The 23,093-nt window shown below is 44.7% G+C and overlaps 2 protein-coding genes across 6 annotated transcripts in view; one reads left to right on the plus strand and one right to left on the minus strand.

Annotated features, from left to right (window-relative positions):
* The window catches only part of PTPA (protein phosphatase 2 phosphatase activator), a 34,075-nt gene extending 32,154 nt beyond the window's left edge, over nucleotides 1-1,921 (minus strand). The window contains exons 1-2 of one of the 3 annotated variants that reach the window (XM_075835200.1): nucleotides 1,670-1,921; nucleotides 287-396 (exon numbers count right to left, since the gene is read on the minus strand). In XM_075835200.1, the coding sequence (XP_075691315.1) occupies nucleotides 287-396; nucleotides 1,670-1,694 (135 nt within the window). In that variant the 5' untranslated portion in view covers nucleotides 1,695-1,921. Of the gene's footprint in view, nucleotides 1-286; nucleotides 397-1,460; nucleotides 1,485-1,544; nucleotides 1,609-1,669 lie in introns of those variants that run through there. The other 2 variants (XM_075835202.1, XM_075835201.1) reach the window with 2 other exon arrangements.
* Nucleotides 1,558-22,754, plus strand: CRAT (carnitine O-acetyltransferase). Of its 3 annotated transcripts, none has more exons than XM_075835196.1 (15): nucleotides 1,558-2,475; nucleotides 5,904-6,006; nucleotides 9,478-9,738; nucleotides 11,426-11,544; nucleotides 13,055-13,108; nucleotides 13,191-13,356; nucleotides 13,605-13,779; nucleotides 16,172-16,350; nucleotides 16,431-16,531; nucleotides 17,379-17,498; nucleotides 17,579-17,701; nucleotides 18,775-18,910; nucleotides 19,003-19,065; nucleotides 20,110-20,247; nucleotides 20,325-22,754. In XM_075835196.1, exons 2-15 carry the CDS (start codon nucleotides 5,959-5,961, stop codon nucleotides 20,538-20,540), a joined length of 1,899 nt encoding a protein of 632 aa, XP_075691311.1. In that variant the 5' UTR covers nucleotides 1,558-2,475; nucleotides 5,904-5,958; the 3' UTR covers nucleotides 20,541-22,754. The 3 variants fall into 3 exon arrangements, with proteins under 3 accessions (XP_075691311.1, XP_075691314.1, XP_075691313.1); XM_075835198.1 differs by lacking the exon at nucleotides 1,558-2,475 and adding an exon at nucleotides 2,514-3,494; XM_075835199.1 differs by lacking the exon at nucleotides 5,904-6,006 and having other exon boundaries at nucleotides 1,560-2,475.
* Nucleotides 22,755-23,093: the final 339 nt, after the last annotated feature.

Below are 23,093 nucleotides of genomic sequence, written 5' to 3' on the forward strand. Positions count from 1 at the left end.
CAGTTGACATCTATAGGTTCCCCCCTTCTTGATCACCTGGTCGCTTTGCCCTGCGGTGTCTGCAGTCTCCAGATCTGTAGGATGGCGCTAATGTTAGCAGTCCTGGGGCGCCTGTATATTCTTGTTACCATTTGCAAACTTCTCGGGCGAATTTTGAAACCATTTTGGTTGCCATTTGGAGCGGCATGCAGCAAAGACACTCACAAGTCATACCCGCAGTGTCGCCACCAGGCTATAGGCTCATCATATACACAACACCAGGTAATATACAATTGCTTTGCAGTACCTGAGAGCGCTTCCACTTGGCCATGTCAGGGACAGTGTTAATCTCCTTCTTCGGGATTATGAAGTTGTGTCCGGCAAGAGGCAGAGGAGCCTCATCCCCATCATGGGAGTCTGATATATAAAAAAAAAAAGGAGGTTTACAATCACTATAGTATAACAACACAGCAAACATGGGGCTGAACGGTGGTGACCGGGCCGCAGTATCACAACGGCTCTTCTGAGTACAGATAAAACGTAGACTTAGAGGAACGCTTCGGAAAAAAACGGATAAAAAGCGTGGTGTCTAGTGCAGGGGGCGGAGCATGACACAGGGATTCAGAGAACACCAGAGAGGTTGTGCTCCGCCCACTCAGGCCCTGGACTACGGATAACACATTGGATCAGTTTTACCTGGAGTGCTCCTTTAAGGCACGCGGTACTGAACAAGTCGCGGTGTAGCCCTAGTCTAATGCGGACCATATATTTTAGATCGTTTCTTCAGCCGAGCATGCATGCCCACTACCATGACGAGATGGGGATAAGCGACCACCACGTACCCAAGATGCTGCTCATCTCCATATTGGAATCGAACATGCCCAATTTTCATTTCCCTCAGACGTCGGGGGACGGACGGACATTAGACTATCAGAAGACCCCAACTATTATCTAATGTGTACAGACAGCTAAAACCTTTGGCAGTTTTGGCCTCGTACCCCCAGGCTCCCAGAATGCCCTGCTACAGTTTACGTTTCGCTAAGGGCGCTGTCGTCTAGGGCCGCACGTCATATTATTTCATATTCTTGCAATTTAAAGGGGTTGTACAAGATTCAGACAAGACCCACCGCCACCACCACAACCCCATTTTGCTCCTCGCGGCTGATCTCCATTGTGCCTGGATGTGGACTAGGCCTCAGTAAAGCTGCGTCCATAGTGGCATAACGCCAAAGTAGCCGTGTCCTCCAGTGGACGTAACGTCACTGTGGCCTAGTCACCACCTAGGTAAAATGGCGACCAGCGGCGCAGACATTTTTCCTCTGACAGGTTTCTGCCAGTAAGCGGGTTCGCCAATATAGTCAATGGTGGCCGCGTACAACGGGTTTTGTCTTAGCTCACAGCCCAGTCATAGTGGAACGATAAGTCCCAGCATGCTCCCTGTACGAGGCATCCCACATGAGGCATGCTGGGATATGTAGGACCTCTATAGTTGGCCAACATCCTCCAGGGTGCCCACTTCTGCCTGCTGAGACCCGGGGAACTACTGTTGGTTCAGACATGGTTACCATAGCAACGAGGGACCAGCAAGAGCCATGTGACTGCCCGCCACTTCCGGCTCCCCCAGCCTCTCTATGACTCTGCTGTGTGGGTATTAATTAACTGGGGGGTGAGTGGATCTCCGGTGACAGACCTGTCTGCTGCTCCCTCTCAGCCATCTTCTTGCAGCCGGGTTCTCTTCACCTTCTACCTTTCACCCTTCACCTCCGAGTGACACACCCTCCGCCCGTTACCCTGGAAACAGTGACTTCTCCTCCTTTACGTTTTGTCGCCGACGAAACTTTCAATCCCTCTTTGGACACAGAAATAAACCTCCGTCCTCCCTCATTCCAAACACGCTGAACCCTCACAACTTGGTGTTTGCCAATCACAAAAATGGCCGCTGACCAGTCACCGTCCGCCATCTTTACATAGGGCAAATCATCCTCCCTTTCAACAATTCGCTTCGTTACGTTATTCAAATATCTTTTCCTTGACAGTAAGTGAAACATACAGAGGCGACGAGAAAAATGAGCACGTCAGTAATGACATCATCGCGTCTAGTAATCATTTGCCCTTAATCAAGATGGCGGTGGTTTGAACGATGGGCGCCATGTTCGTTCCGGGCAGTTCCAAGTTGCGTATGTCTCCTAGTTGCAAACATTTCCCGAACACTTGAGCAGAGGACGACTCCTGTGAATGGTTTATGTCTCGGGGTTATGATACGGAAGGGAATCTCAGTTGTGTGAGGAGACCCCGAGGAAACATGGCCGCTGCGCCCCACCCTGGCCTCTATAGGCAACGCAGAATTGTGTTGACAGAGCAGCAATGAAGTTCCCTTGTCAATGTCCTTGTGACTGAGAACAAGACGATAGTGACAACTCTCAGCAGGGACTTTGTACTGGGACTCTGATAGTTCTGCCTGCAGGAGACATGCTGGCTTTCATAGCTAGGAGCATGGTAAGTGCTGCACAATGGGCTCCAGAGTGGGGAGGTTATAAAGTTGGGGTGCAGAACTATATCTATGGGGTTTAGTGGATGTATATTACCTGTATATTACCCTTCGAGTCTAGGGACCGTCTACACGTTTTCACTGTGTGCATTTTAAGGGCTGACATTTTTTAACGTGTGGTAAAAGCGCCAATTTTTCACATTTTTTTCACTTGTAAAGCGTCCAGAAAACAGATGTGTTCACCGTCGTCGTACGTTTTGTATAATGTGTCGTTGAAAGTGGTCGTTATGGTTGCTCTATGTTTATTTGTTATGTTTTTTACTGTATTATTATTATTATTTTTGGGGTAAGGTTTCCTCTATTTACAGGGAAAACTATCCTGCTCGGTTCTGTTGATATCACGTCTGTATATGTGTGTGTATATAAACACCTCTGACGTATTCACCGCCGCGCCGTGGACTTGTCGTAAACCCGTAGACACTCCTTTTGGCGCGTCTTCGTCCGGTTTACATCCGTATTCTGGCGTAGTCAAATACAAAAGGGCTCCCAAAAAAACGTATACAGCAGCATACGATCGACGGCGCACTTTAATGTATTACTACGTTTATCCTGCAGGGGGAGATGTGGATGCGCCAGCAGCTTCCCATGGTGACATGGGCAGATCTCTCAGGGGGTCCTAGCAATCAGACCACCGCAGCCGACTCATCGCCTGTGAGATGCCTCAGGAAAGGGGGTTGTCTGAGGTAGACGGCCCCTTAAAATACAGCCATGCTCCCCCAATGATGGGTGGCTCATGCAGTTCTGTTTTGCACCACCTATAGATGGCGCTGTGGAGTGAGAAGCGGACCGCACCAGTGCAGATGGCCTGAAAGCATTAATAACTGCTACTTCTATTACAGGATCCGTATTTAGTCATGTGATGTATACAAACTGTAATTATTCGTCCGTACTTATAAATAGAGTGCCTGTCACTGTAAAAAACTCTAACGATTCCTTCTGTAAATCTTGCACAACCTCTCGTATACTGGTGAGTACTTGTTGGTGTTTTATCAATTTAAAGGGGAAGTTCACACTTAATACATAGGCCATTCACGCTTCAGAGCGTAGATTTTGGCGCCATAGCGGAGGTGGTCGCTCCGTTTATTTATAAAGTTTCTGTGTATGGATCTGTGAACATTGATCTCTATGTACATTGCTCAGCCTAAGAGCTGCGTACAGTCTCTGCTATGAAGACCGTGGCCTCCTCAGGAACGAGTTTAGAACTGGGAATTATTTAACTCTTCAGGTGCCCTGTTTAATCTTTTTTCTGTTTCTAGGGAAGCTGGGTGGTCATCGACTTCCTCCACCGGGGTTATCACCCAGCTTTCCTTGGCTCCTGAAAGACAAAACTGCCTAGCTTTATAGTGACACTCACCATTTCATCATTATTCGTAGCTTTGCCATTCAGAAGTCTGGAAAGCTGAGTGATCGTAGCTGTAATGATACTTCTATTGGTTTCCACCCTGCTTTCCCAGAAACTGACAAATAGAAGTTCTAACAAGTTGACATTAGAGGACGATGCAAGGACTTTTTTGGGGTTTTATTCGTTTTTCGGGTGAGGCGTTTTTGGTTTGGTAAGCAAACTGACATTGAGCTACGGGAGTGTGATGTCCTAGATGATGACCCCGGCCGGCACATGTGTTCATGGATGTCACTGCCGAATAGCAGGGATGTTTGGCGTGTATTGCGTTACACGTCGGCCAATGTCTTGTACCCTCAAGGTCTCGTTTTCAGCTCAATGAGGTACGGACTGTACACAGGAGCCGCTGTATATTTAGGATAATTGCATATAGTCATTGCTTGCTGAGGAAAATCTTACCTCAAAACCCATAACAGTTTTCTTATGAATAGAATGCCAGAATTGCAGTGATGACTGACACCCAAAGCAGATGGCGGAATGTTACTCTGCTATGGAGACTTATACACTGTTCAGGGGCTCTAGAAAGCTGAGTGACAACCTCTACGGAGACAGAAATTTGTCACCAAGAGGTTAATTTCAATGAAATCAGAAATCAATGCACCCGCTGCTAATGGTAGTTGCCCTTTAAATCCATTCTATAGTCTATACATGGCCGGGGGTGGGGGTGTATCTGGCTGGTAAGGGCTTGCAGCGCTATAATCAGTTACTACAGTTCGTGTCCTTGGCTGCCTTTGGTGATCAGGGGTTAATCTCTGTCTATAAATTGGGAAATAAAGACTGTAAAACTGGGGTAAAGTTTACATTCCTGAACTATGGCCGACACCGTATCACTTCATAATAATGCCACCAAAGTCCTATGTACTGTGCCCTGCAGACAGGGGGCGCCAGGCACAAACACTAGACAAATATGGACTCCATAGGCTCGGCACAGATCTATTCAATTTAAAGGGGTTTTCCTATCATATTAAAAAGTGTGTGTTTGGGGGGGGGGGATCTGACCGTTGGGGTCCCTACAATCGTCAAAAAAAAAAAAAAGCTATTCCAGAGGTGTCGTCCACGTGTGGTCACTCTCTCCATTGAGTTGAAGAATAGATCAAGTGCACCCTGTTATCTGGTTGGTGGGGGTCCTCCACCCATCACACACTGATGGCATGTTTTATAGATATGCCATAAACCTCTATGATGGAAAGGTCCAGGGAATATGTTACAATAATAGGAAAAAAAGATGGGACATGATATTGTAACGCACGTACAGCTGTGGTGCTGAAGGAAACAGACAAGTACATGCTGCGAATATAGTCGCTCTCTTCACAATGACCTTCGGTAGGGCTCTTTAAATCATATGATAGTAGTAAATAACATTTAAAAGGGGTTCCTTCTTGTGACCCCAAGCGGCACTATAGGTAATGGAGCCCACCACCATCCGTCAGACACACTAGACGAACGTCAGCCAAACCCGCCAATGTTATTGGGACTGTCCAACCATCTTGTGTGCATGGGGGTGCCCTGACGGCAGAATTCGGGAAGGAAGGATCGGGCATGTTGGATTTCCTATTTTCTCACGTGGGGTAGGCCGCCACCAAAGGTGTCTGGTAGTGACTTATTCCCTTCTCTCCATTGAGTACTCATGCACATTAGTCCGTGTATGGGGGGTAAGGAGGAATAGCTTTCGGCTAACAACTATCTGAGGCGTATGGTCAAATTAACAGACTAAACAGTAACAATATTAACGGACATGGGGAGGATTAGAAGAGCAGGGAAGAGAATGTGAAAACTACAGATGGGTGACCAGGTGACCAGAAGTCTCAGCTCTATAGACTAAAAATGGCTGCCTGTGTTCGCAACTTACTTACAGTTGGAAGAGCAGCTCCGGAGTATGCTCGAACATAGTAAAATACCGAGTAGGACCATGAGCACGTATGTTATTAATTGGGTCAAGACTACATTTTAATGGCTGCCGTTTTGTTTCCTTAACAGAATAGACCAGTGTTATGTCTATAAGGTTTTTGATCCTGCATGTTAATTATTCTGTATGGGAGCGTTAGGTACAACGATGGATAAGAGGCGCCAGTCAGATCAGGTATGGTACGCTTCTCACATTTCTGTCCGCTCTGTCTTTTACATACTCCTCCGGCCCTGTCTATTCATCTGATTTGCTTCTGCCGGGAATAGAATAATGAGAATTTGTATTACAGACCGTGAATTTCATCTTGTTATATCTATCAGGTATAATGAGGATAAGTCACCATCTGTGCTTCAGATTAGCAAAAGTACTTCTAGAAATCAAGGAGGACATGATCTCCTTATTAGCTGATCGCAGTAGGGGATTATGGGACTGATCTGCAATACCAGACACAGCCTTTCGACAAGAGTGGCGCTGTTACTGGGTAAAAAAAAAAAAGCAGGCTCTTCTGATATGGCATATACATGTATAGTAGGGGGATGTTATTTACGTATTGTAGTATCAAAGGGAACGTGCTCTATATAACTGGGACAACGCCGGTGAATGATTGAGACCCTCCTGGAGATTTATGACGACGAAGATTTTCTACATCACACAAGAAAATTTAGCAGTAATGCATACTTGCACGATGCAAACACTAATGCCACCTAAGCCACTAAATATAAATAAATATGCATTACTGCTAAATCTACTTACAATAGGGAGGTTCTTCGCGCACATTTTGATCAAATTGTGTGAGCCCACCTGCCACGAGAAGGCGACCTCTATGAGCGTAGGGCTGCACATACACCCAGAACTGGGACTAAACCTACATATTCTTGGGGATGGTCGGAACCAGCATTAAACTAATTAAAATCACCCAGGACAGAATGGGAGGAGATAGAAGATTCTCTACATGACCGCCATGAAATCCCAGCGTCATCGGCCACGAGATGATAAACAACTAAAAACTGGTTTACGCATCACGTTGGCCGAAATTCCACTACAGTGGCACTGCTACTATGCGTCTGCGGGATGCCATAGCGTGCCGATACTGCTCTGCATGGAGGTGACATCTGCCGTTTTTACAGCCAACGGGATATAGTAAAGCTGTCATCTCTGCAATGAAGGGGTTAATAAATGAATACAGTCTGCTATACCTCTAGCCTGGCATATGCCCTACTAGTCTACACCAGCCCTTATCCCTATGGAGTGTAGGGTCTCGCTTTGCCCCCCTACCTACTGCATATACACATATAGGGGCCTTCTTTATGGGCCACCTTCCTGTATATTTTTTGGTGTGAGAGGAAGCAGCCATAAGGAGAGGATACAAACTCCAGACAGAGGGTGTCCTAGGTGTAATCACACCTCTGGTATGGCAAGGTAGCAGTTATTACTGTGCCATCCTTGCCCCAGCAATGCTGCAAAATCGATAGGTGGGGCGAACCACCACAGGTGCACCCCCCTCTGTGGGTGAACCGCTCTGTAGAGAGAACTGTCTTAGGAGAGGTGTGTGGGGGTGAAGTCCATGAGAACATGAATCATTTGTCAGTGAGATGTTGGTAAAACTGCATCTTGTAGAAGGATCAGTCACGTGTATCTTATAAGTCACCAGAAGACTCAAAGGGACGGTAGTGTGACGTCTGCCCTAGAAGCTGTCGCAACAGTCACGTTCCGTAGGTTTGCATTGAACTGCTAAATCTACATCGTATCAGTCAAGTGTTGCTCAGCAGTCACTCTCATTGGATGGTGCAGCCCTACAAAGCATTTGTCACCTGGTTCACTGCTGTTTGACCCCCCCCCCCCCCCCCCAATATCTCTAGCACCCCTATGGGTGAACAGTGAGACAGCATCATAGCCATAACACCTGGCGTGCTCCACGTCCCTGCCCTGCGTTGTACCCCGTGTATTCATGCACATTCTCGGATTCCGATATCCCACATACCTGACCCTTAGCATACACTTCTCACTACACCGTCTCCAGCCAAGTTGCCGGAAGAATAATATTACATAGATCATCAACAAGGCGCATTTAGAATCCGCTAATCCGGCACTCACAAACCAGGCAAATGTATTATCAAGTAGTTATTATAAGGGGCATACATAAAGGGGAACCCTGTCTCAAAGCATAGATCAAAATAGGAGCCCACCTGGTGCCAGCTCACTCGATAAACCGCACCACACCGTCGAAATTTATAGGTTTACACCGCCTATGGGGAAGGATCTTGGGGCCAAACAGACAGGGCCCTCTTCTCCTTGGGTTGCTCTGCACCTGTAGGGGCTTCCTCTTCTCTGCTCTCCATCCTTGGGATTACTATTATTCAGACGTGATAAATCCCTGGAGTGAACTCGCCAATGTGATGTTTTTACGTGATGCCAGGCCGCTAAGGAAAAGTTAAACTGGCGATCAGCTGGTAAGGGGCTCTGTGCACTTATCTGTTTTGGGGTCTAGTGGTCCCTTTGTGGGTCTTGAAGGGGTTGTCTCTAAAGACAGCCGCCATGGTTTTCTAGACTCCTGGTGATCACTGGGGGACATTTCATTCTTCCTACATGATGCGGCTGGGTCCACTGGGGCTTCTCTTACCGGCTCTCTTCGAGCTCCGAGTTGGTGGTCCCTCGTTCGGGGACCCCCTCTATGATGTTCATATCTCCGATGGCGGTTCCTGTGGTTTTCGGAGGGATATACCAGGGATCTAATGTGTAGTGGTGCCAGCCTGACAACTTCAGTGTCTATTACCGGAGGTGGCGGAATAAAATTGCCCATGTTTTGCTTTCATAGCCAATAATCTACTCTGTTAACCCAATATGTACTGATGCTTGTTTCCTAACGCTAAAAACCCCAAAAATCGGAAATGAATCCAATACATCAGCTTTTTATAACTCGCAGAAATTCAATTGTTGTAAATTTATTAACACGGCTGCAAATATGGACGTTTTTACTTACAGGTATCAGACGTTTGCAGTCAATCTGTAACCGTAGATAAAAGCTTTATCTGCCGAAGGTACCACTCGTCATAGATATTACATAACTGTTGGCCAAATGGTCTTTTAGCTGACTAGTACCACCTACAAATCCCTGTACTTATAATAGAAGGGAGAGATAAGCGGCCACCAGATACATGACGCCGCTTATCTCCAGGGGAAAGAAACAATCGGAGGTGTAAAAATCCAACCATCTTTGTTTTTCCTAATAGCAGAAATCAGATTGTTGGCAGATCCTCTCAAATTTGATAATAAGCCAGGAGAGGTCCCCAGTATAATAGCATCAATATTTCTCCCCTCCGTCACTCTGATCGTCTGTTCTTCTTGGTCTCTTAGTTATTCTGTAGGTACACTGCATAAATATGAGATGAGAAAAAGTGTCTGCTTTTCTTCCATAAACAGCGCCACTCTTGTCCATGGGCTGCAAATGGTATTACAGCCTAGTCCCATTCAAGTGAATTGGGCCGATCTGCAATACCTGACACAACCTGAGGACAAGAGTGGCAACGTATCTTGAAAAAAAAGGTAGGCTTTTTTTTAAATGTAATCTCATACAACTTCTTTAAAGACTTATTCAATGGGGTTTAGTCACTACTTATGATTTATATTTTTATTATGATATTTTAGGCGAAGCCGGCTCGCTTGGTGAAGCCCGTGTCGTTGGTGAAACTGCCGGGTCGGTACTTGACACACCAGGAGGGCTTGCCTCATCTTCCCATACCCCCATTGCAACAGACGCTGGATAAGTACCTACTGGCCTTGAAACCCCTGGTCCCTGAAGAAGAATGGAACCACACCAGCCAGCTAGTGGAAGACTTCCAGGTGTCTGGAGTGGGCGAGCGGCTGCAGAAGGGTCTTGAGAGGAGAGCAAAGAAAGCTGAAAACTGGGTACTGTCACCTGTAATAGTTATTACGTGTGATTTACATAGTGCTGTATCTACTGCAGAAATGTACTGTCTCAGGAGCCGATCTCATGGACCGTAGCTAAAGGCGCTGCTGTATTCATGTATGTACAGTGCAGTCAGCAGGATGTATGTATATGTCACATTGTCCTGCTGTATTCATATATATCTACAGTGCAGTCAGGAGGATGTATGTATATGTCACATTGTCCTGCTGTATTCATATATCTACAGTGCAGTCAGGAGGATGTATGTTTACATATCACACCTTGTCCTGCTGTATTTATATATATCTACAGTGCAGTCAGGAGGATATATGTATACATATCACACCTTGTCCTGCTGTATTCATATATCTACAGTGCAGTCAGGAGGATATATGTATATGTCACATTGTCCTGCTGTATTCATATATCTACAGTGCAGTCAGGAGGATATATGTATATGTCACATTGTCCTGCTGTATTCATATATCTACAGTGCAGTCAGGAGGATGTATGTATATGTCACATTGTCCTGCTGTATTCATATATATCTACAGTGCAGTCAGGAGGATGTATGTATATGTCACATTGTCCTGCTGTATTCATATATCTACAGTGCAGTCAGGAGGATATATGTATACATATCACACATTATCCTGCTGTATTCATATATACCTACAGTGCAGTCAGGAGGATGTATGTTTACATATCACACCTTGTCCTGCTGTATTCATATATACCTACAGTGCAGTCAGGAGGATATATGTATATGTCACATTGTCCTGCTGTATTCATATATATCTACAGTGCAGTCAGGAGGATGTATGTATATGTCACATTGTCCTGCTGTATTCATATATCTACAGTGCAGTCAGGAGGATATATGTATACATATCACACATTATCCTGCTGTATTCATATATACCTACAGTGCAGTCAGGAGGATGTATGTTTACATATCACACCTTGTCCTGCTGTATTCATATATACCTACAGTGCAGTCAGGAGGATATATGTATACATATCACACATTGTCCTGCTCTCAGAGACCACATTTCTCCAGAAGTTTCCATTATAAACTGCACTTACTATTCTGGAGAACAATCTGTCACCAGATATCTGAAATGGGGTGAACTCTTCAAATTGGGGCCTCTATTTATTGCTCTAATAGCAGTAAACTAGTGGGTGCAAAAAGTACCCACTAAATACCTCCTGAGAACTCCCAATCGTGGGCTGTAAGGAAGCAACCACTAAGAAGTTGTCTAGTTTATAAAACCCATTTTCAGTTCCATGAGTCGCACACCCGTGCGTTACACAGACAGCCCTTTGTTTTCAATGATCACTGTGTAATGCTTCATTTTCCCATTGGGGGCACTGCAGGGGAAATGAACACTTCTCCCACAGATTACAGCTGATCGCTGGGTCCCAGCAGCAGAAAACCCTGTGACCTTTCTAATATGGCTGAGAACCTCTTTAAATTGAAAGTTCCCGGCTAGGAGTGATCACTGCACCAGCTACACAGCTCCTCTACTAGTGCCATGGAGTCGAGCGGGATACATCGTCCAACATAAAGCGGGCATTTCCTTACACCTGACGGGCACATTCAGTTATGGGGGCCCTAATATAGTCAGCTTTTCCTTCGCTACGTTCCTGATGAGGTCTGATGTGCTATTCTGTGGTTCTCCTCAGCTCTCTGATTGGTGGCTGCAGACGGCTTATCTAGAGTACCGCCTGCCGGTGGTGGTTCACTCTAGCCCTGGCGTGGTTTTACCAAAGCAAGATTTTGCAGACAGACAGGGGCAGCTAAGGTAACTTGGTGTTTGTAACTTTGCATTTGTATGGTACAGTGACCTGCGTCTCTCCCGTAACAGGCGGTGGGGGGTTTCAGAAGGAGGTAGAAGGCGACCTCTGTCCAGGGTGACCTTTCCCACACTTACTCGGCTGCTATTTCCACTGAGCTGAAAATAAAGTCCAATAAGATTTATAAGGCGGATTATTCCAGGCCCTCCCATGTGATCAGATCACGGCGGAGCTATAACTTGCTGACTCTTCGCTCTGATCTGCAGTGTATACCCCCTCCTCAACAGTGCGGGGGGGTTGTAACATGACACAGTCATACAGGATTCTGTTTATTGGGTTACAGAACATGGACAGAGATATTTCCCCATTGCAACTCACACTCCAATGTTCTCCTATTATCAGAACGATCGTTGTAAAATGCTGCAGAGAAGACGTGTCCGGCGCAAAGCTGCCTATTGTCGTTAGGTTTCTGTTGACTGATCTCACTGATGTAAGCCTACACAGGACCGTTTACAAGTCTATGAGGCCCGTCAGACCCTCACTAGTCCGCTGCAGGCGAAATATAGATTGAATAAATTGGATTATTGCTATCAGATCCTATTGTATACCCAGAGATAAGTGGCACCAGAGGTATCTGGCAGCCATTCGTCTCCCCGATTTATATAGGATTCAAATACATATACACAGACGACTAGGATTCAGCTGACAATTCGGCTTCTTTCTCATTCTCCAAAGCTTTATTTCCTTTAAATCCGTGGTCAGAGGTGTAGGTAGAAATCATAGCAAAACTCTGATCCGTCTGGAATTTTGAGGCTGATTTTGACCTGTCTGCACTCTATGCAGGGTTTTTCGGCCGCTGCCATTTAGCGCCGCAGGCAAAAAAACGCAGCAAAAACCGCTTCCTCTGTCTCCCATTGATTTCAATGGGAGGTCAGAGATAGAAGCGTCATGCCCTTTCTTCAGGCATTTCCATTTCCCACAAGCGTTTTTTTCCGCTCGCGGGAAAAAAAACGCCCTCGCCTCCCATTTGAAATCAGTGGGAGGCGATTTAGGCCGTTTTTATGGCGCGGTTTCCATGTTATAAAATTGTGGCTGCATTCAACCACCACTAGGGGGAGCTATATACATATGGATTTATACGTAAGTATTGAACTTGATGAAGGATAAACAGTTCAGTGCGGGGGCCCCTCTCCTATAGCCCTATAGAATTTCTATTGGCCCACTGACTGAGGTCTGTAGTAATGTAGGACTCCATTACATTATAATATGTACAGGACACATTACTGAACCTTCATAAGTTTTCAGAATACTGGTTGGTACTTTGTAGCTTCTCCTTGCCATGGCCCTCATATGAAGGCTTGTTCCCGATCATTGCCCTGTGTAAACAGGGCAACAATCAGCCGATACACGAGCAAACACTCGTTCATCCGCTGATCGCATCTTTTAGGCAGTGATAATATTTTCGGCATTTAAAACTATACAATCGGACGACGAACGATGTTTTGCTTTTTCTTTTAGATTTGCTGCTAAGCTGATAGAAGGTGTTCTGGATTTTAAAGCCATGATCGACAAGTGAGTAATGTATTCGTATCATCTGATCCTCTCATTGACATGGTAATGGGCCTTATGTATATTGTCCTCCTATTGACTACAGTGAGACCCTTCCTGTGGAGTATCTTGGTGGTAAACCTCTCTGTATGAATCAGTACTACCAGATTCTATCATCATGTCGTATTCCTGGCCAGAAGCGTGACTCCGTGGTCAACTACAGTCAAGCGAAGAACGCCCCCACTCACATAACTGTGGTGCATAACTTCCAGGTATGACCCTCATTGTGCCATTGATATAGCTGGATGCTGCATGTCATTAGAGCAACGTATATAGACCGGGTATTGTATACAAACACTGCCCCTATCTCAGCCATGAGAAACGTTAATATTGACTACAAATGCTAAGACCATAAACCCCTGCTTTGCCAAAGTGGAATTTTCCTTTAAATAATTGAAACCTCATACACATGCTCCATTGTAATCCGGCTCTTCTGTCATTCTCCCCCCCCCCCCTGCAGTTCTTTGAGCTGGATGTGTATAACAGTGATGGAAGCCCCCTCACCGTCGATCAGATTTTTATTCAGCTGGAAAAGATTTGGGGGACCTCCCTACAGACGAACAAGGAGCCCATCGGCATCTTGACTTCCAATCACCGGAACAGCTGGGCCAAGGCCTACAACAACCTCATCAAAGGTGAGATGAAGACCTTGTCTAGTGACTTGCAGAGCTGTCACAAGCTGTACTGATATGGTCTTAAAGGGATAGTCTACTTTAGAAACGTCTAACTTGTTCTAATCTGTAGTATTCAAGTCATATACAAGTTTGAATCCCAAACAATTTTGCCTGAATCAGAAGTTGATTGCATGTAGCTTCACATTGTTGCTCTTCATTTTAGACTGTACAGGTTCATAAAAATCAGTACTGTACCTTTAAATTGTTCCATTTGTAGCATGTGTGAGTACTTTAACGTTTTATGACATTATACTCTACATTGGGGGCATTCGTTTTGTATAGAGGAAATCATCCATGCTAGAGTAGACATACCAGCATTCCCCCATACACAGACTTAGTGGGCCACTTTGCACGGGAACTCACGACGACAGTTTGTGCCCCCATATAGAAGTTAGGCCCTGTTTATGCCCCCATATAGAAGTTAGGCCCTGTTTATGCCCCCATATAGAAGTTAGGTTCCCATTTTGTGCTCCCATATATTTAGTGCCCTCTGTAGATAGTGCCACACAGCCCCCCTTGTAGGCAGTGCCTCACAGCACCCCTCTCCCTGTAGGTAGTGCCATTGGGGCTCCCCCTAGGAGAGGAATCCCTAGCCAGAGCGTTGCTGACGCAATCGCTGTTCCTGGCCGTTAGTCCCGGGAGTCAGCTGTAATACACAGCCGACACCCGATGCGTACGGAGCGGGCTCAGCAGGTGAGCCCGCTCCATACATCACCACCCGCACCATGACGTGCTATTGCGACGTGGTGCGGGAACAGTTTAACTTAGAATTCCCTAATAGGGTATAAGAAAATGGGTTTTATAAACTGGACAACCCCTTTAAAAGTACACCTCCAAAAAAGTTTTTTTGTGCACCTGAATCTTTGTGTGCACTACCTCTGTGCAGTTTATTTCTTAACTCTGCCTTCCGTTTCTGTGATGGCAACCATATTGGGTGTCATGGGACTATTTTTGCTCCTCCACTTCCATCTCCTAGGTCTCCCTGGTAATCAATAACTATGAGAGTCCCTTTCCACTTTTTTCTTCTCACTGTGCAGACATTTTCGAAGCACTCCGGCGAAGGTTTTTTTTGCACAGATGATAACTCGCCAGCAGTTTAATTTGTTTCTTCCCAGCTCAGTTCCATCTATGTATTTTGAGCCCTATATTATGGGCAGCTGTGTCATGTGATCTCAGTCTGACCACCAGAATACACCACGCTCTCATGTGTAGACAGGAGGTCACTCTCCCCTGTGTAGATGACTTCCTGTGAACTACAATAATATACATCACCACCAATCAAATCCCTCCTGGTAGCATGAGACCCCTCCCCTCCCAGCTCCACCCTCATTGTTTCTCTGCATGTCCCCCTTCCCCATGCATATAGTGCTGCTGGAGAGAGTATTTCTGCCCTATCTAAGGGAACGGGAGTTAAGTGAGTCTGTGTGCAGAGTCCAGTGTATCTCTGAGATGCTTCTCGTCACTGCTCTCCCCTGCGTCCTGCTTGCAAGGGGAAACCTATCACAAGCCGTAGGCAGAGGAGACAGGCTGAAGATGCATTACATGGGATACACTGACTGCAGTGTGAGGACATCAGTTCTATGTCACTGATCTATGGCTTGCTGCACTTAGACAGGACTCAGAGCAAATGCAGTATGATGAGACTCCGCCCCCTCTACAAAGCCAGCGGCATGCTGGGAAAAGTAGGATGCATTAGGGGAACCGTATAAGAGGGGAAGAAGGAACCAAGATTGCAGGCAACCCATAAATGACACATTAAAAAAAAAAACGGTATACACAAGAGCCTCTACGTTCTTCTTTAATAATAGCCTATGCTGCACTATATAGGGAAAAAAATCTTTCCTGTAGAACAAGATCTGGTATCAGTGACCAATGTTTATTTGGCCATCCTAGACTAGGACCTTCATCCTCATTTATAGCCTATAAGGTACCGGCAGTGTAAATTCTAAACAAGTTGAAAACTATGAAAAGCTGGGAAATCTAGTTTTAATGGTGACATCAGTGAGGGAGGAAGTAGCTAGCTTCTATTTTTGGGTTTCTATAGAAATCAATATAGCTAGGAGCGTAGGAAAGGTAAGACATTAATTGGTTGTATTGTACCCTGTGCAGATTTAGTCCATGTCTTCAGAAATAGATTTTAATAAGAATTCACCAAACGTTGTACCCTTCCCAATCCAGAAAATACCTATTTGATGCGTATTGTTGTATGTTGAGCTAAAGGCCCCTCTGCCACATAAGAAGCCACCAGTATTATAAATGGCCCGTGATAGGTCAGGGCCCTGTTACCGGTTTTACGTTGGGGTCCAGGAGCTTCAGCTTACACCTCTGCCGATTCCTTCACGTCTATAACTAGATAAAACCAACAAGGAGTCGGTGCGCTCAATCCAGAAGAGCATCTTCACTGTGTGCCTGGACGGCCTCATACCCAAGGTCTCTGATGATCTCTACAAGAGTCGCGTCGCTGCTCAGATGCTACATGGTGGAGGCAGCCGCCTGAATAGTGGTAACAGGTGGTTTGACAAAACCCTTCAGGTAGGTGAGACATTTGTGTTGAGACATGTTGTGAGCAGTATTTATAGCTTTTGGGCACTTCATATACTGTTTGTTCCCAGTTTATAGTATCGGAGGATGGGTCATGTGGACTGGTATATGAACACGCTCCCGCAGAAGGACCACCCATCGTGGCCTTGCTTGATCACGTGGTTGAATATACGTAAGAGACCCGTGCTTTTCATTTGAAATATTTTTAAAACCATGTAAATTGTTTTAGTGTGTGTGTGTGTGTGTGTGTGTGTATGTAATATATATATATATATATATATATATATATATAATATTGTATTATAAAAAAAAATTTTTTTTCCATATAAAAAAAATTAGACATTACAATAAGAAATATAAATTATGAGAGAGACCCAATCTATGGTTATCAATTATTCTGATAATCCGGCATGTTTGGGTCTGTCATATAATTGCTGAATTTTGAAAACATTCCAAACTATTGGAAGTTTAAAGCTTTAATTTAATATAAAACTTGCTTCGTCTCCATCACATCTATAATGCTCATCATCATTGTTGACATTGACCAGATTCACAGTGAATTGGAGCATCGCAAGCTGTTAAAATAATATAAAAATAAAAAATGAAATAATAAATACAACAAAAATATAAATTACTAATATTTTTATTGCTTCTATTTTGAAAGAATGTGACGACAGACTAAATTCTTTCCACATATGTAAAGAAAAATGAAAGAGGTATTCCGTTTTCAGCAAATAAATGTTATTCTTTGGAAAATTATGAAAACTCTTTATTATACAATCTACTTTCTATATCCGTTATCAGAGTTCTGTCCTGTGATGAGCCGTGCACCTGTGTATCCATCACTTGGAAGTAACAATAAAGGTTCCCATTGAATGACCGCAAGCAGAGATCTTAAATTATAAAGAATTGTATAATGTTTCATAATAAAGGGAATAAACCTTGTTTGCTGAAAGTGGAATACCCCTTTAACTGATGAGCTGGAAATCTCTATCGTTATAATTTTCTTTTTTATGCAGGAAGAAGCCTGATCTGGTGAGGTCGCCCATGATTTCTCTGCCAGTGCCCAAGAAACTTAGGTTCAACATCACTCCGGAAATCAAGAATGACATTGAGAAAGCCAAGCAAAACCTGAACATGTGAGCGGACATTATGGATACGACCTGGATCAGTCACGTTTTGTCAGGCTCCTTCTCTTAAACATTTGTTTCCCTCGTAGAATGGTTCACGACCTGGATATTAAAGTCTTTGTCTTTGAGGTGTTTGGAAAAAATTTCCCAAAGACCGAAAAGCTGAGCCCAGATGCCTTTATCCAAGTGGCGCTCCAGCTGGCCTATTTCAGGTAAGAACGCTTTCACGCTAGTGTTTGGCGCGATAAGGTACCTTGGCGGTAATGATGAATTCAGGAATACTTACTTACCCAGCAGAATAGACCATAACCTATTAATAGCCTGATGGAGGGCAGCTATTATATTGCAATATGTTCTGCTTATCTAAAGGGATAAAACTTTTCTAGGTAATAGGTGCAGCACGAGAGGAGTCTTAGAGGTATGCAGGTGATCAGAGAAGATATCATTCGTAGACTTGTGGTTCCATATGTGAGTACCTGGACTTCATAATAGGGCAGTCTCCAGCTGTTGCAAAACTACAACTCCCAGCATGTTCTGACAGCCATCAGGCTGGGCGTTGTAGTTTCATTACAACTGGAGAGACACAGGTTGGAGACCACTGATATAGAGGGAAGAATTTATATATGAGAACTAGGAGTTTAGCCTGGACACTCTATACTAGACAGCCATCGTAGGGATTGGCATAATCGTTTGCTACTTGGGCAGTGGAAACAGAGAAAGATTTGATTGACTACAAATTGACACTTAACCACTAGTTCACCTAAGCATTATTTCAATATTTACATATAGGTGAAACCTACTCAAAAAGTTTGTGTGTGTGTGTGTGTATATATATATATATATATATATATATATATATATCTCTACCTATGCAGTTTCTGAGTTGCAGCCTGTATTCTAGCCCAGAGCTGCATTCACAATTCTGCTGGTTACTATTGGCAAATGTCAAAAGTTTATACTGCCATGCTGATCCTATAATTCAGCGCTCTGTGTCGTACTGCATTCTGTGACAGTTACCTCAGATATAGTGTCTGGACTACACTTCCCAGACTACAAATGACCAGAGCAAACTCTGTGTAGACATTGCTCCAGCAGGGGATGCCGGCAGATACTAGCTCAGAAGCCTTCAGAATCTTGTATGCGGATAAACATGGTCTGTAAAAATTAGAAATTTCAGTTATAAAAGAGGCACTCTGAGCTTTTAGATTATTATGTAGAATTCGGATATTCCAGCATGCCCAGGTTCCGACCTTCTATAATAGTTTATCATTTGCCCTGTCTAAAGGATGTATGCAAGTGCCTGCTCCACTTACGAGAGCGCGTCACTACGAATGTTCCGGCTGGGGAGGACTGACACTATCCGCTCTGCCTCTGTGCAGTCCCTAGAGTTTGTACAAGGAATGGAGGATTCTGGGAAACAGGTGAGTGACAGCTGTGACACTGCTGTGGGACGCTGCTGCAGTTTCGTTACTGACGCACATTTTCTGTTTTTTTTTTTCTTTCCTTTTCTTAGAACCTAGAGAAAGTGGACCTGCTCAGGAAAGCGGTTCAAGCTCATCGTGCCTACACAGACATGGTAAGGGTAACAGGCTGCCCGTGGCATAACATTTCCCATTGAGGACATCTTGGTCCGGCCTAAGGATTATTATTTCATTCTTTATCTAAACATCTTGTCAATGAAGACCCAGCGCCTTTTTATAAAGATGTCTAGTTGTGGTCTTGAAAGTCAATGGGTGATGGTAGCTCTGCTTCATAAGCTAGGGCACACCTATGTCTAGTGCCTTGTCTGAAATCCAACTCCTGTTTGGTCAGACAGGTGATGCATTGTCACTGCACCATGCTTTGCATTGCAGCACTGCCAGCTCGGATTTGCCGCTGTGTATACACAGCAGCCGATCTGACAAGCTCAGCATGAAGTCATAGATGATTTTTATTGCAACACGTATAGAATGGTTATATACTAGTAGCAGGTAACTACCACACACATACTGAGGGGAATGAGCTAGACCCCACCCACCGTTCACTAAAATGAAGTGGCAAAAGCGTTCGGGTGAGCGCTGTGCCGCTTCGTTTCTGAACGTCTTTGTTCGGAAAGCTGAGCGAGACTTTCTATTGAGCCCGTACACCGCTCGTTGACCTTTCCGAGGAAAGCCGATGAGAAACGAAGCGGCACAACGCTCATCCAAGCGCTTCTGCCACTTCGTTTTAGCAAACTGTGGGGGTGTCAATGCTCGGACCCCCTCTGATCAAAACTTCTGACGTGTTAAAAGTTTTTACTTACACATAAAAGCAAAATTTAAACTTTAAATACTATTTTGCCGTTTAAATCTACATATAATATTGAGCTACTTCGCTGTAATTATCTATTACGGTACTTATTTGACGTTCTGGTTGTCACCTCTTGCTTTCTGTCAGCGCTGTGTTGTCAGGCACATTCCTGTCAGTCTAGCTGAACTCCTAAAATGCAGTGCACTCCTGTTCTATTCTGGAAGATGCAGGTTTATTTATTTTTTACACATTAAACTGGTGCCAACACCGCATCTCCCGCAATGCAGCACAGCAGTGATGTTACATCTTCTTGTATGTGAAACTGATATTCTCATTTCCGTCAATGTCACAGGCAATCAGTGGAAAAGCCATAGACCGACATCTGCTGGGACTCAAGCTCCAAGCCATAGAGGATTTGGTCAGCATGCCGGAGATCTTCATGGATACGTCATACGCTATAGGAATGCATTTCAACCTCTCCACCAGCCAGGTACTACACGTATACACATATCGAGGTAACATAATAACCTGTTCTCTCCTCTGACTGACACACCGTATTGTCTGCAGGTGCCTGCAAAAACAGATTGTGTCATGTGCTTTGGCCCAGTGGTGCCCGACGGGTATGGCATTTGTTACAACCCCATGGAAGATCACATCAATTTCTCTGTATCGGCATATAACAGCTGCGCTGAAACCAACGCGGCGCGGATGGCCCATTATTTGGAGCGGGCTCTTCGCGATATGCAGCAGCTCATTCAGAGCACCCCTAAGTCTAAGCTTTAACCTTATACCAGGCTGGAAACTTTAACCACAATGTATGGTGCATTAACCGGACACATGCAAGAGTGGGCACCAACTGGTAAGCATTGAAAGACTACAGCAGCCAAACATGGTGCCCTGTGCTCCTGGGACTAGCAGCCGCTCTAGATATTGATCAGAATATTCAAATCCAATCGAGGTTCACGAACTCCAAGAAAGTCATGAAAAGGAATAACGGGCGAGATTTATCAAAACTGGGGCAAAGAATAAGAGGACTTGCCCGTAGCCACCAATCACAGAACAGCTTTCATTTTTTTTTAAGGCCCCTTGGGAAAAGGAAGTGGCAACTTCATTGGTTCTCCTCTTTTCCCCTGCACTAGTTTTGATAAATCTCTCGTGTTAATAACTGATTTTGTATAATTTGAGTGACTTAGATAGAGTAAAATTATTTAGAGAGGGGGGGGGGGGGGGGGGTTCTGGGTAAATGACTGAAATACTTCATTTTTGTTTACCGATTTAGGACAATAGGGAGTTTGCTTACTGGTGCTTGTGTGAAGTCTACGTGTAAAGATAGAAGGTTGAATCAGGGCTCATTCACACGAGCGGGTACACTGGCCGTTTAAAACAACGGTCGTCACACGGACACGTATTTCAGTGGGGCTTTCTCACGAACGCTGTTTCAACGGAGTATGTGAAGGGTCCATGAAAAAATATAACATGTCCTATTTTACTGCATGTCACGCATCCCTCCATACTCCAGTCTATGGGGGGGATCCGTGACAACGCGTTCCGCACTGCTGCACCTCGGGCAAGAAAATCTTCAGTTTTTCACGTCCGAGGTTGCTGGCGCTCGTCTGAATGCCCCATCCGAAAACACTACCAAATAAATGACCTTCAAGATTAGACGTTATTTCCTAGCCACAGGATAGGTGATAACATGCTGATCGGTGGGGGTCCGACTGCTGGGACCCCCACCAATCACTAGAATGGGGGTCCCATTCCTCCAAATTAATGGAGCGACAGGTTGCGCTTGCACCCTGCTGCTCTACTCACTGTCTATGGGACGGCTGGAGATAGCTGAGCGCTGTACTTGACTATCTCCAGCCGTCCCAGGAGACAGTGAGTAGAGCAGCAGTGCACATGCGCAACCTGCCGTTCAGTTCATTCGGAGGAACAGTACCCCGATGTCGTAATTGGTCGGCCCCCCCCACCAATCAGTATGTCGTCACCTATCCTGTGATTAGTATATAACTTTTAATCTTGAGAGAATCCCTTTTAAGGCCGTGTTCACACAGTGCAGATTTGCTACAGATTGAGTGCATTTTTTTTAATTTTTTTTTTAAACGAAAACTGTATCCAGGAGAGCAGACCTATAAGGCCTTCCTGTATATATTTCTTCTGTTTAGGTTCTATTCCTGTTTTTTGGCTTAAAAAAAATACATGCAAAATCTGCTGCAAATCTGCGCTGTGTGAACAAAGCCTAAGAGGGCTGTATTTAGTGTGATACAGGAGAGCTAGAAGGTTCGCACAGTATGGAGGAGGGGTTTCTAAAAGCCAGAAGGCGTCTTAGCTTGTAAATTGAGAGGCTCGGTGTAAATCATTTCAGCTCACAGCATGAATTCTTATTGCGTGTGTTGGTGACATGTATTTTATGAAGACATTAAAAGGGGATTGGATGAGATTAAAAAACATGGCTACTCCTTCCTAGGAACAGCGCCACTTTAGACCATAAGCTGTGTCTGGTATTGCAGCTCAGCCTCTTAAGTTGTTGAGGCTGAGTTTGCCCATGGACAAGAGTGGCGCTATTCCTGGAAGAAAGCGGCCATTGTTTTCTGATCTCATCTCACCACTCTAAGGCGAAGTTCAGACGTAGGCTCTTCCCTGAGCCTACAACTCTCACCTGGAGAACCATCCCTATCTCCTGCCCTGAGAGCTCTTCTTTTGCAGATGTCCACAAGTAGAATTGTTATATAATACCTTCAGATTACAATTGAAGCCCTTCCCAAACGTGTGGATTTCTGAATGCCTTATCTGTTAATTTGTGACACGTTATTCTCATGCCAACATCTGCGGACAGAATAAATCTAGTCTAAATGGAACCGTGCTCAATGAGGGAGAGCTCACGACTACACAATCCATAGATCTCTCTTACAACAAGAATGTTTACTGTTTGTCGCTGTGATTTTTGGAATTGTTCAAGATTTGATACAGAGATTTCTAATAAATGGTTGTGTGTTATTATTACCCATTATTTATATTGTAGACACCGCAGCGAACCCCCACCCCTCAGTCATAGCAAGGCGTCCCCTCCCCCTCTTTCCAGGAGCCACCGCTGGTTCTCTGATCGCACTTGATCCTTCCTAGCGCCCATTAGGGTATGCTCACACGTGGCAGATTCCATAAACGCCAATCATAGAAAACACTGTGATTGGCTCATATACAACATATCATACATACAGACACTGGCTTATATAGAAGACGCACTGAAGTTAGATAAAAACTCTCAATCTACATTTACAGCATGTCTAATAATCTGCTGCATGTGAACATACACTTATGGTTGCATGATATGCAATT

This window comes from Rhinoderma darwinii, chromosome 8, assembly GCF_050947455.1.
Source record: "Rhinoderma darwinii isolate aRhiDar2 chromosome 8, aRhiDar2.hap1, whole genome shotgun sequence".
NCBI classification, from domain to species: domain Eukaryota; kingdom Metazoa; phylum Chordata; class Amphibia; order Anura; family Rhinodermatidae; genus Rhinoderma; species Rhinoderma darwinii.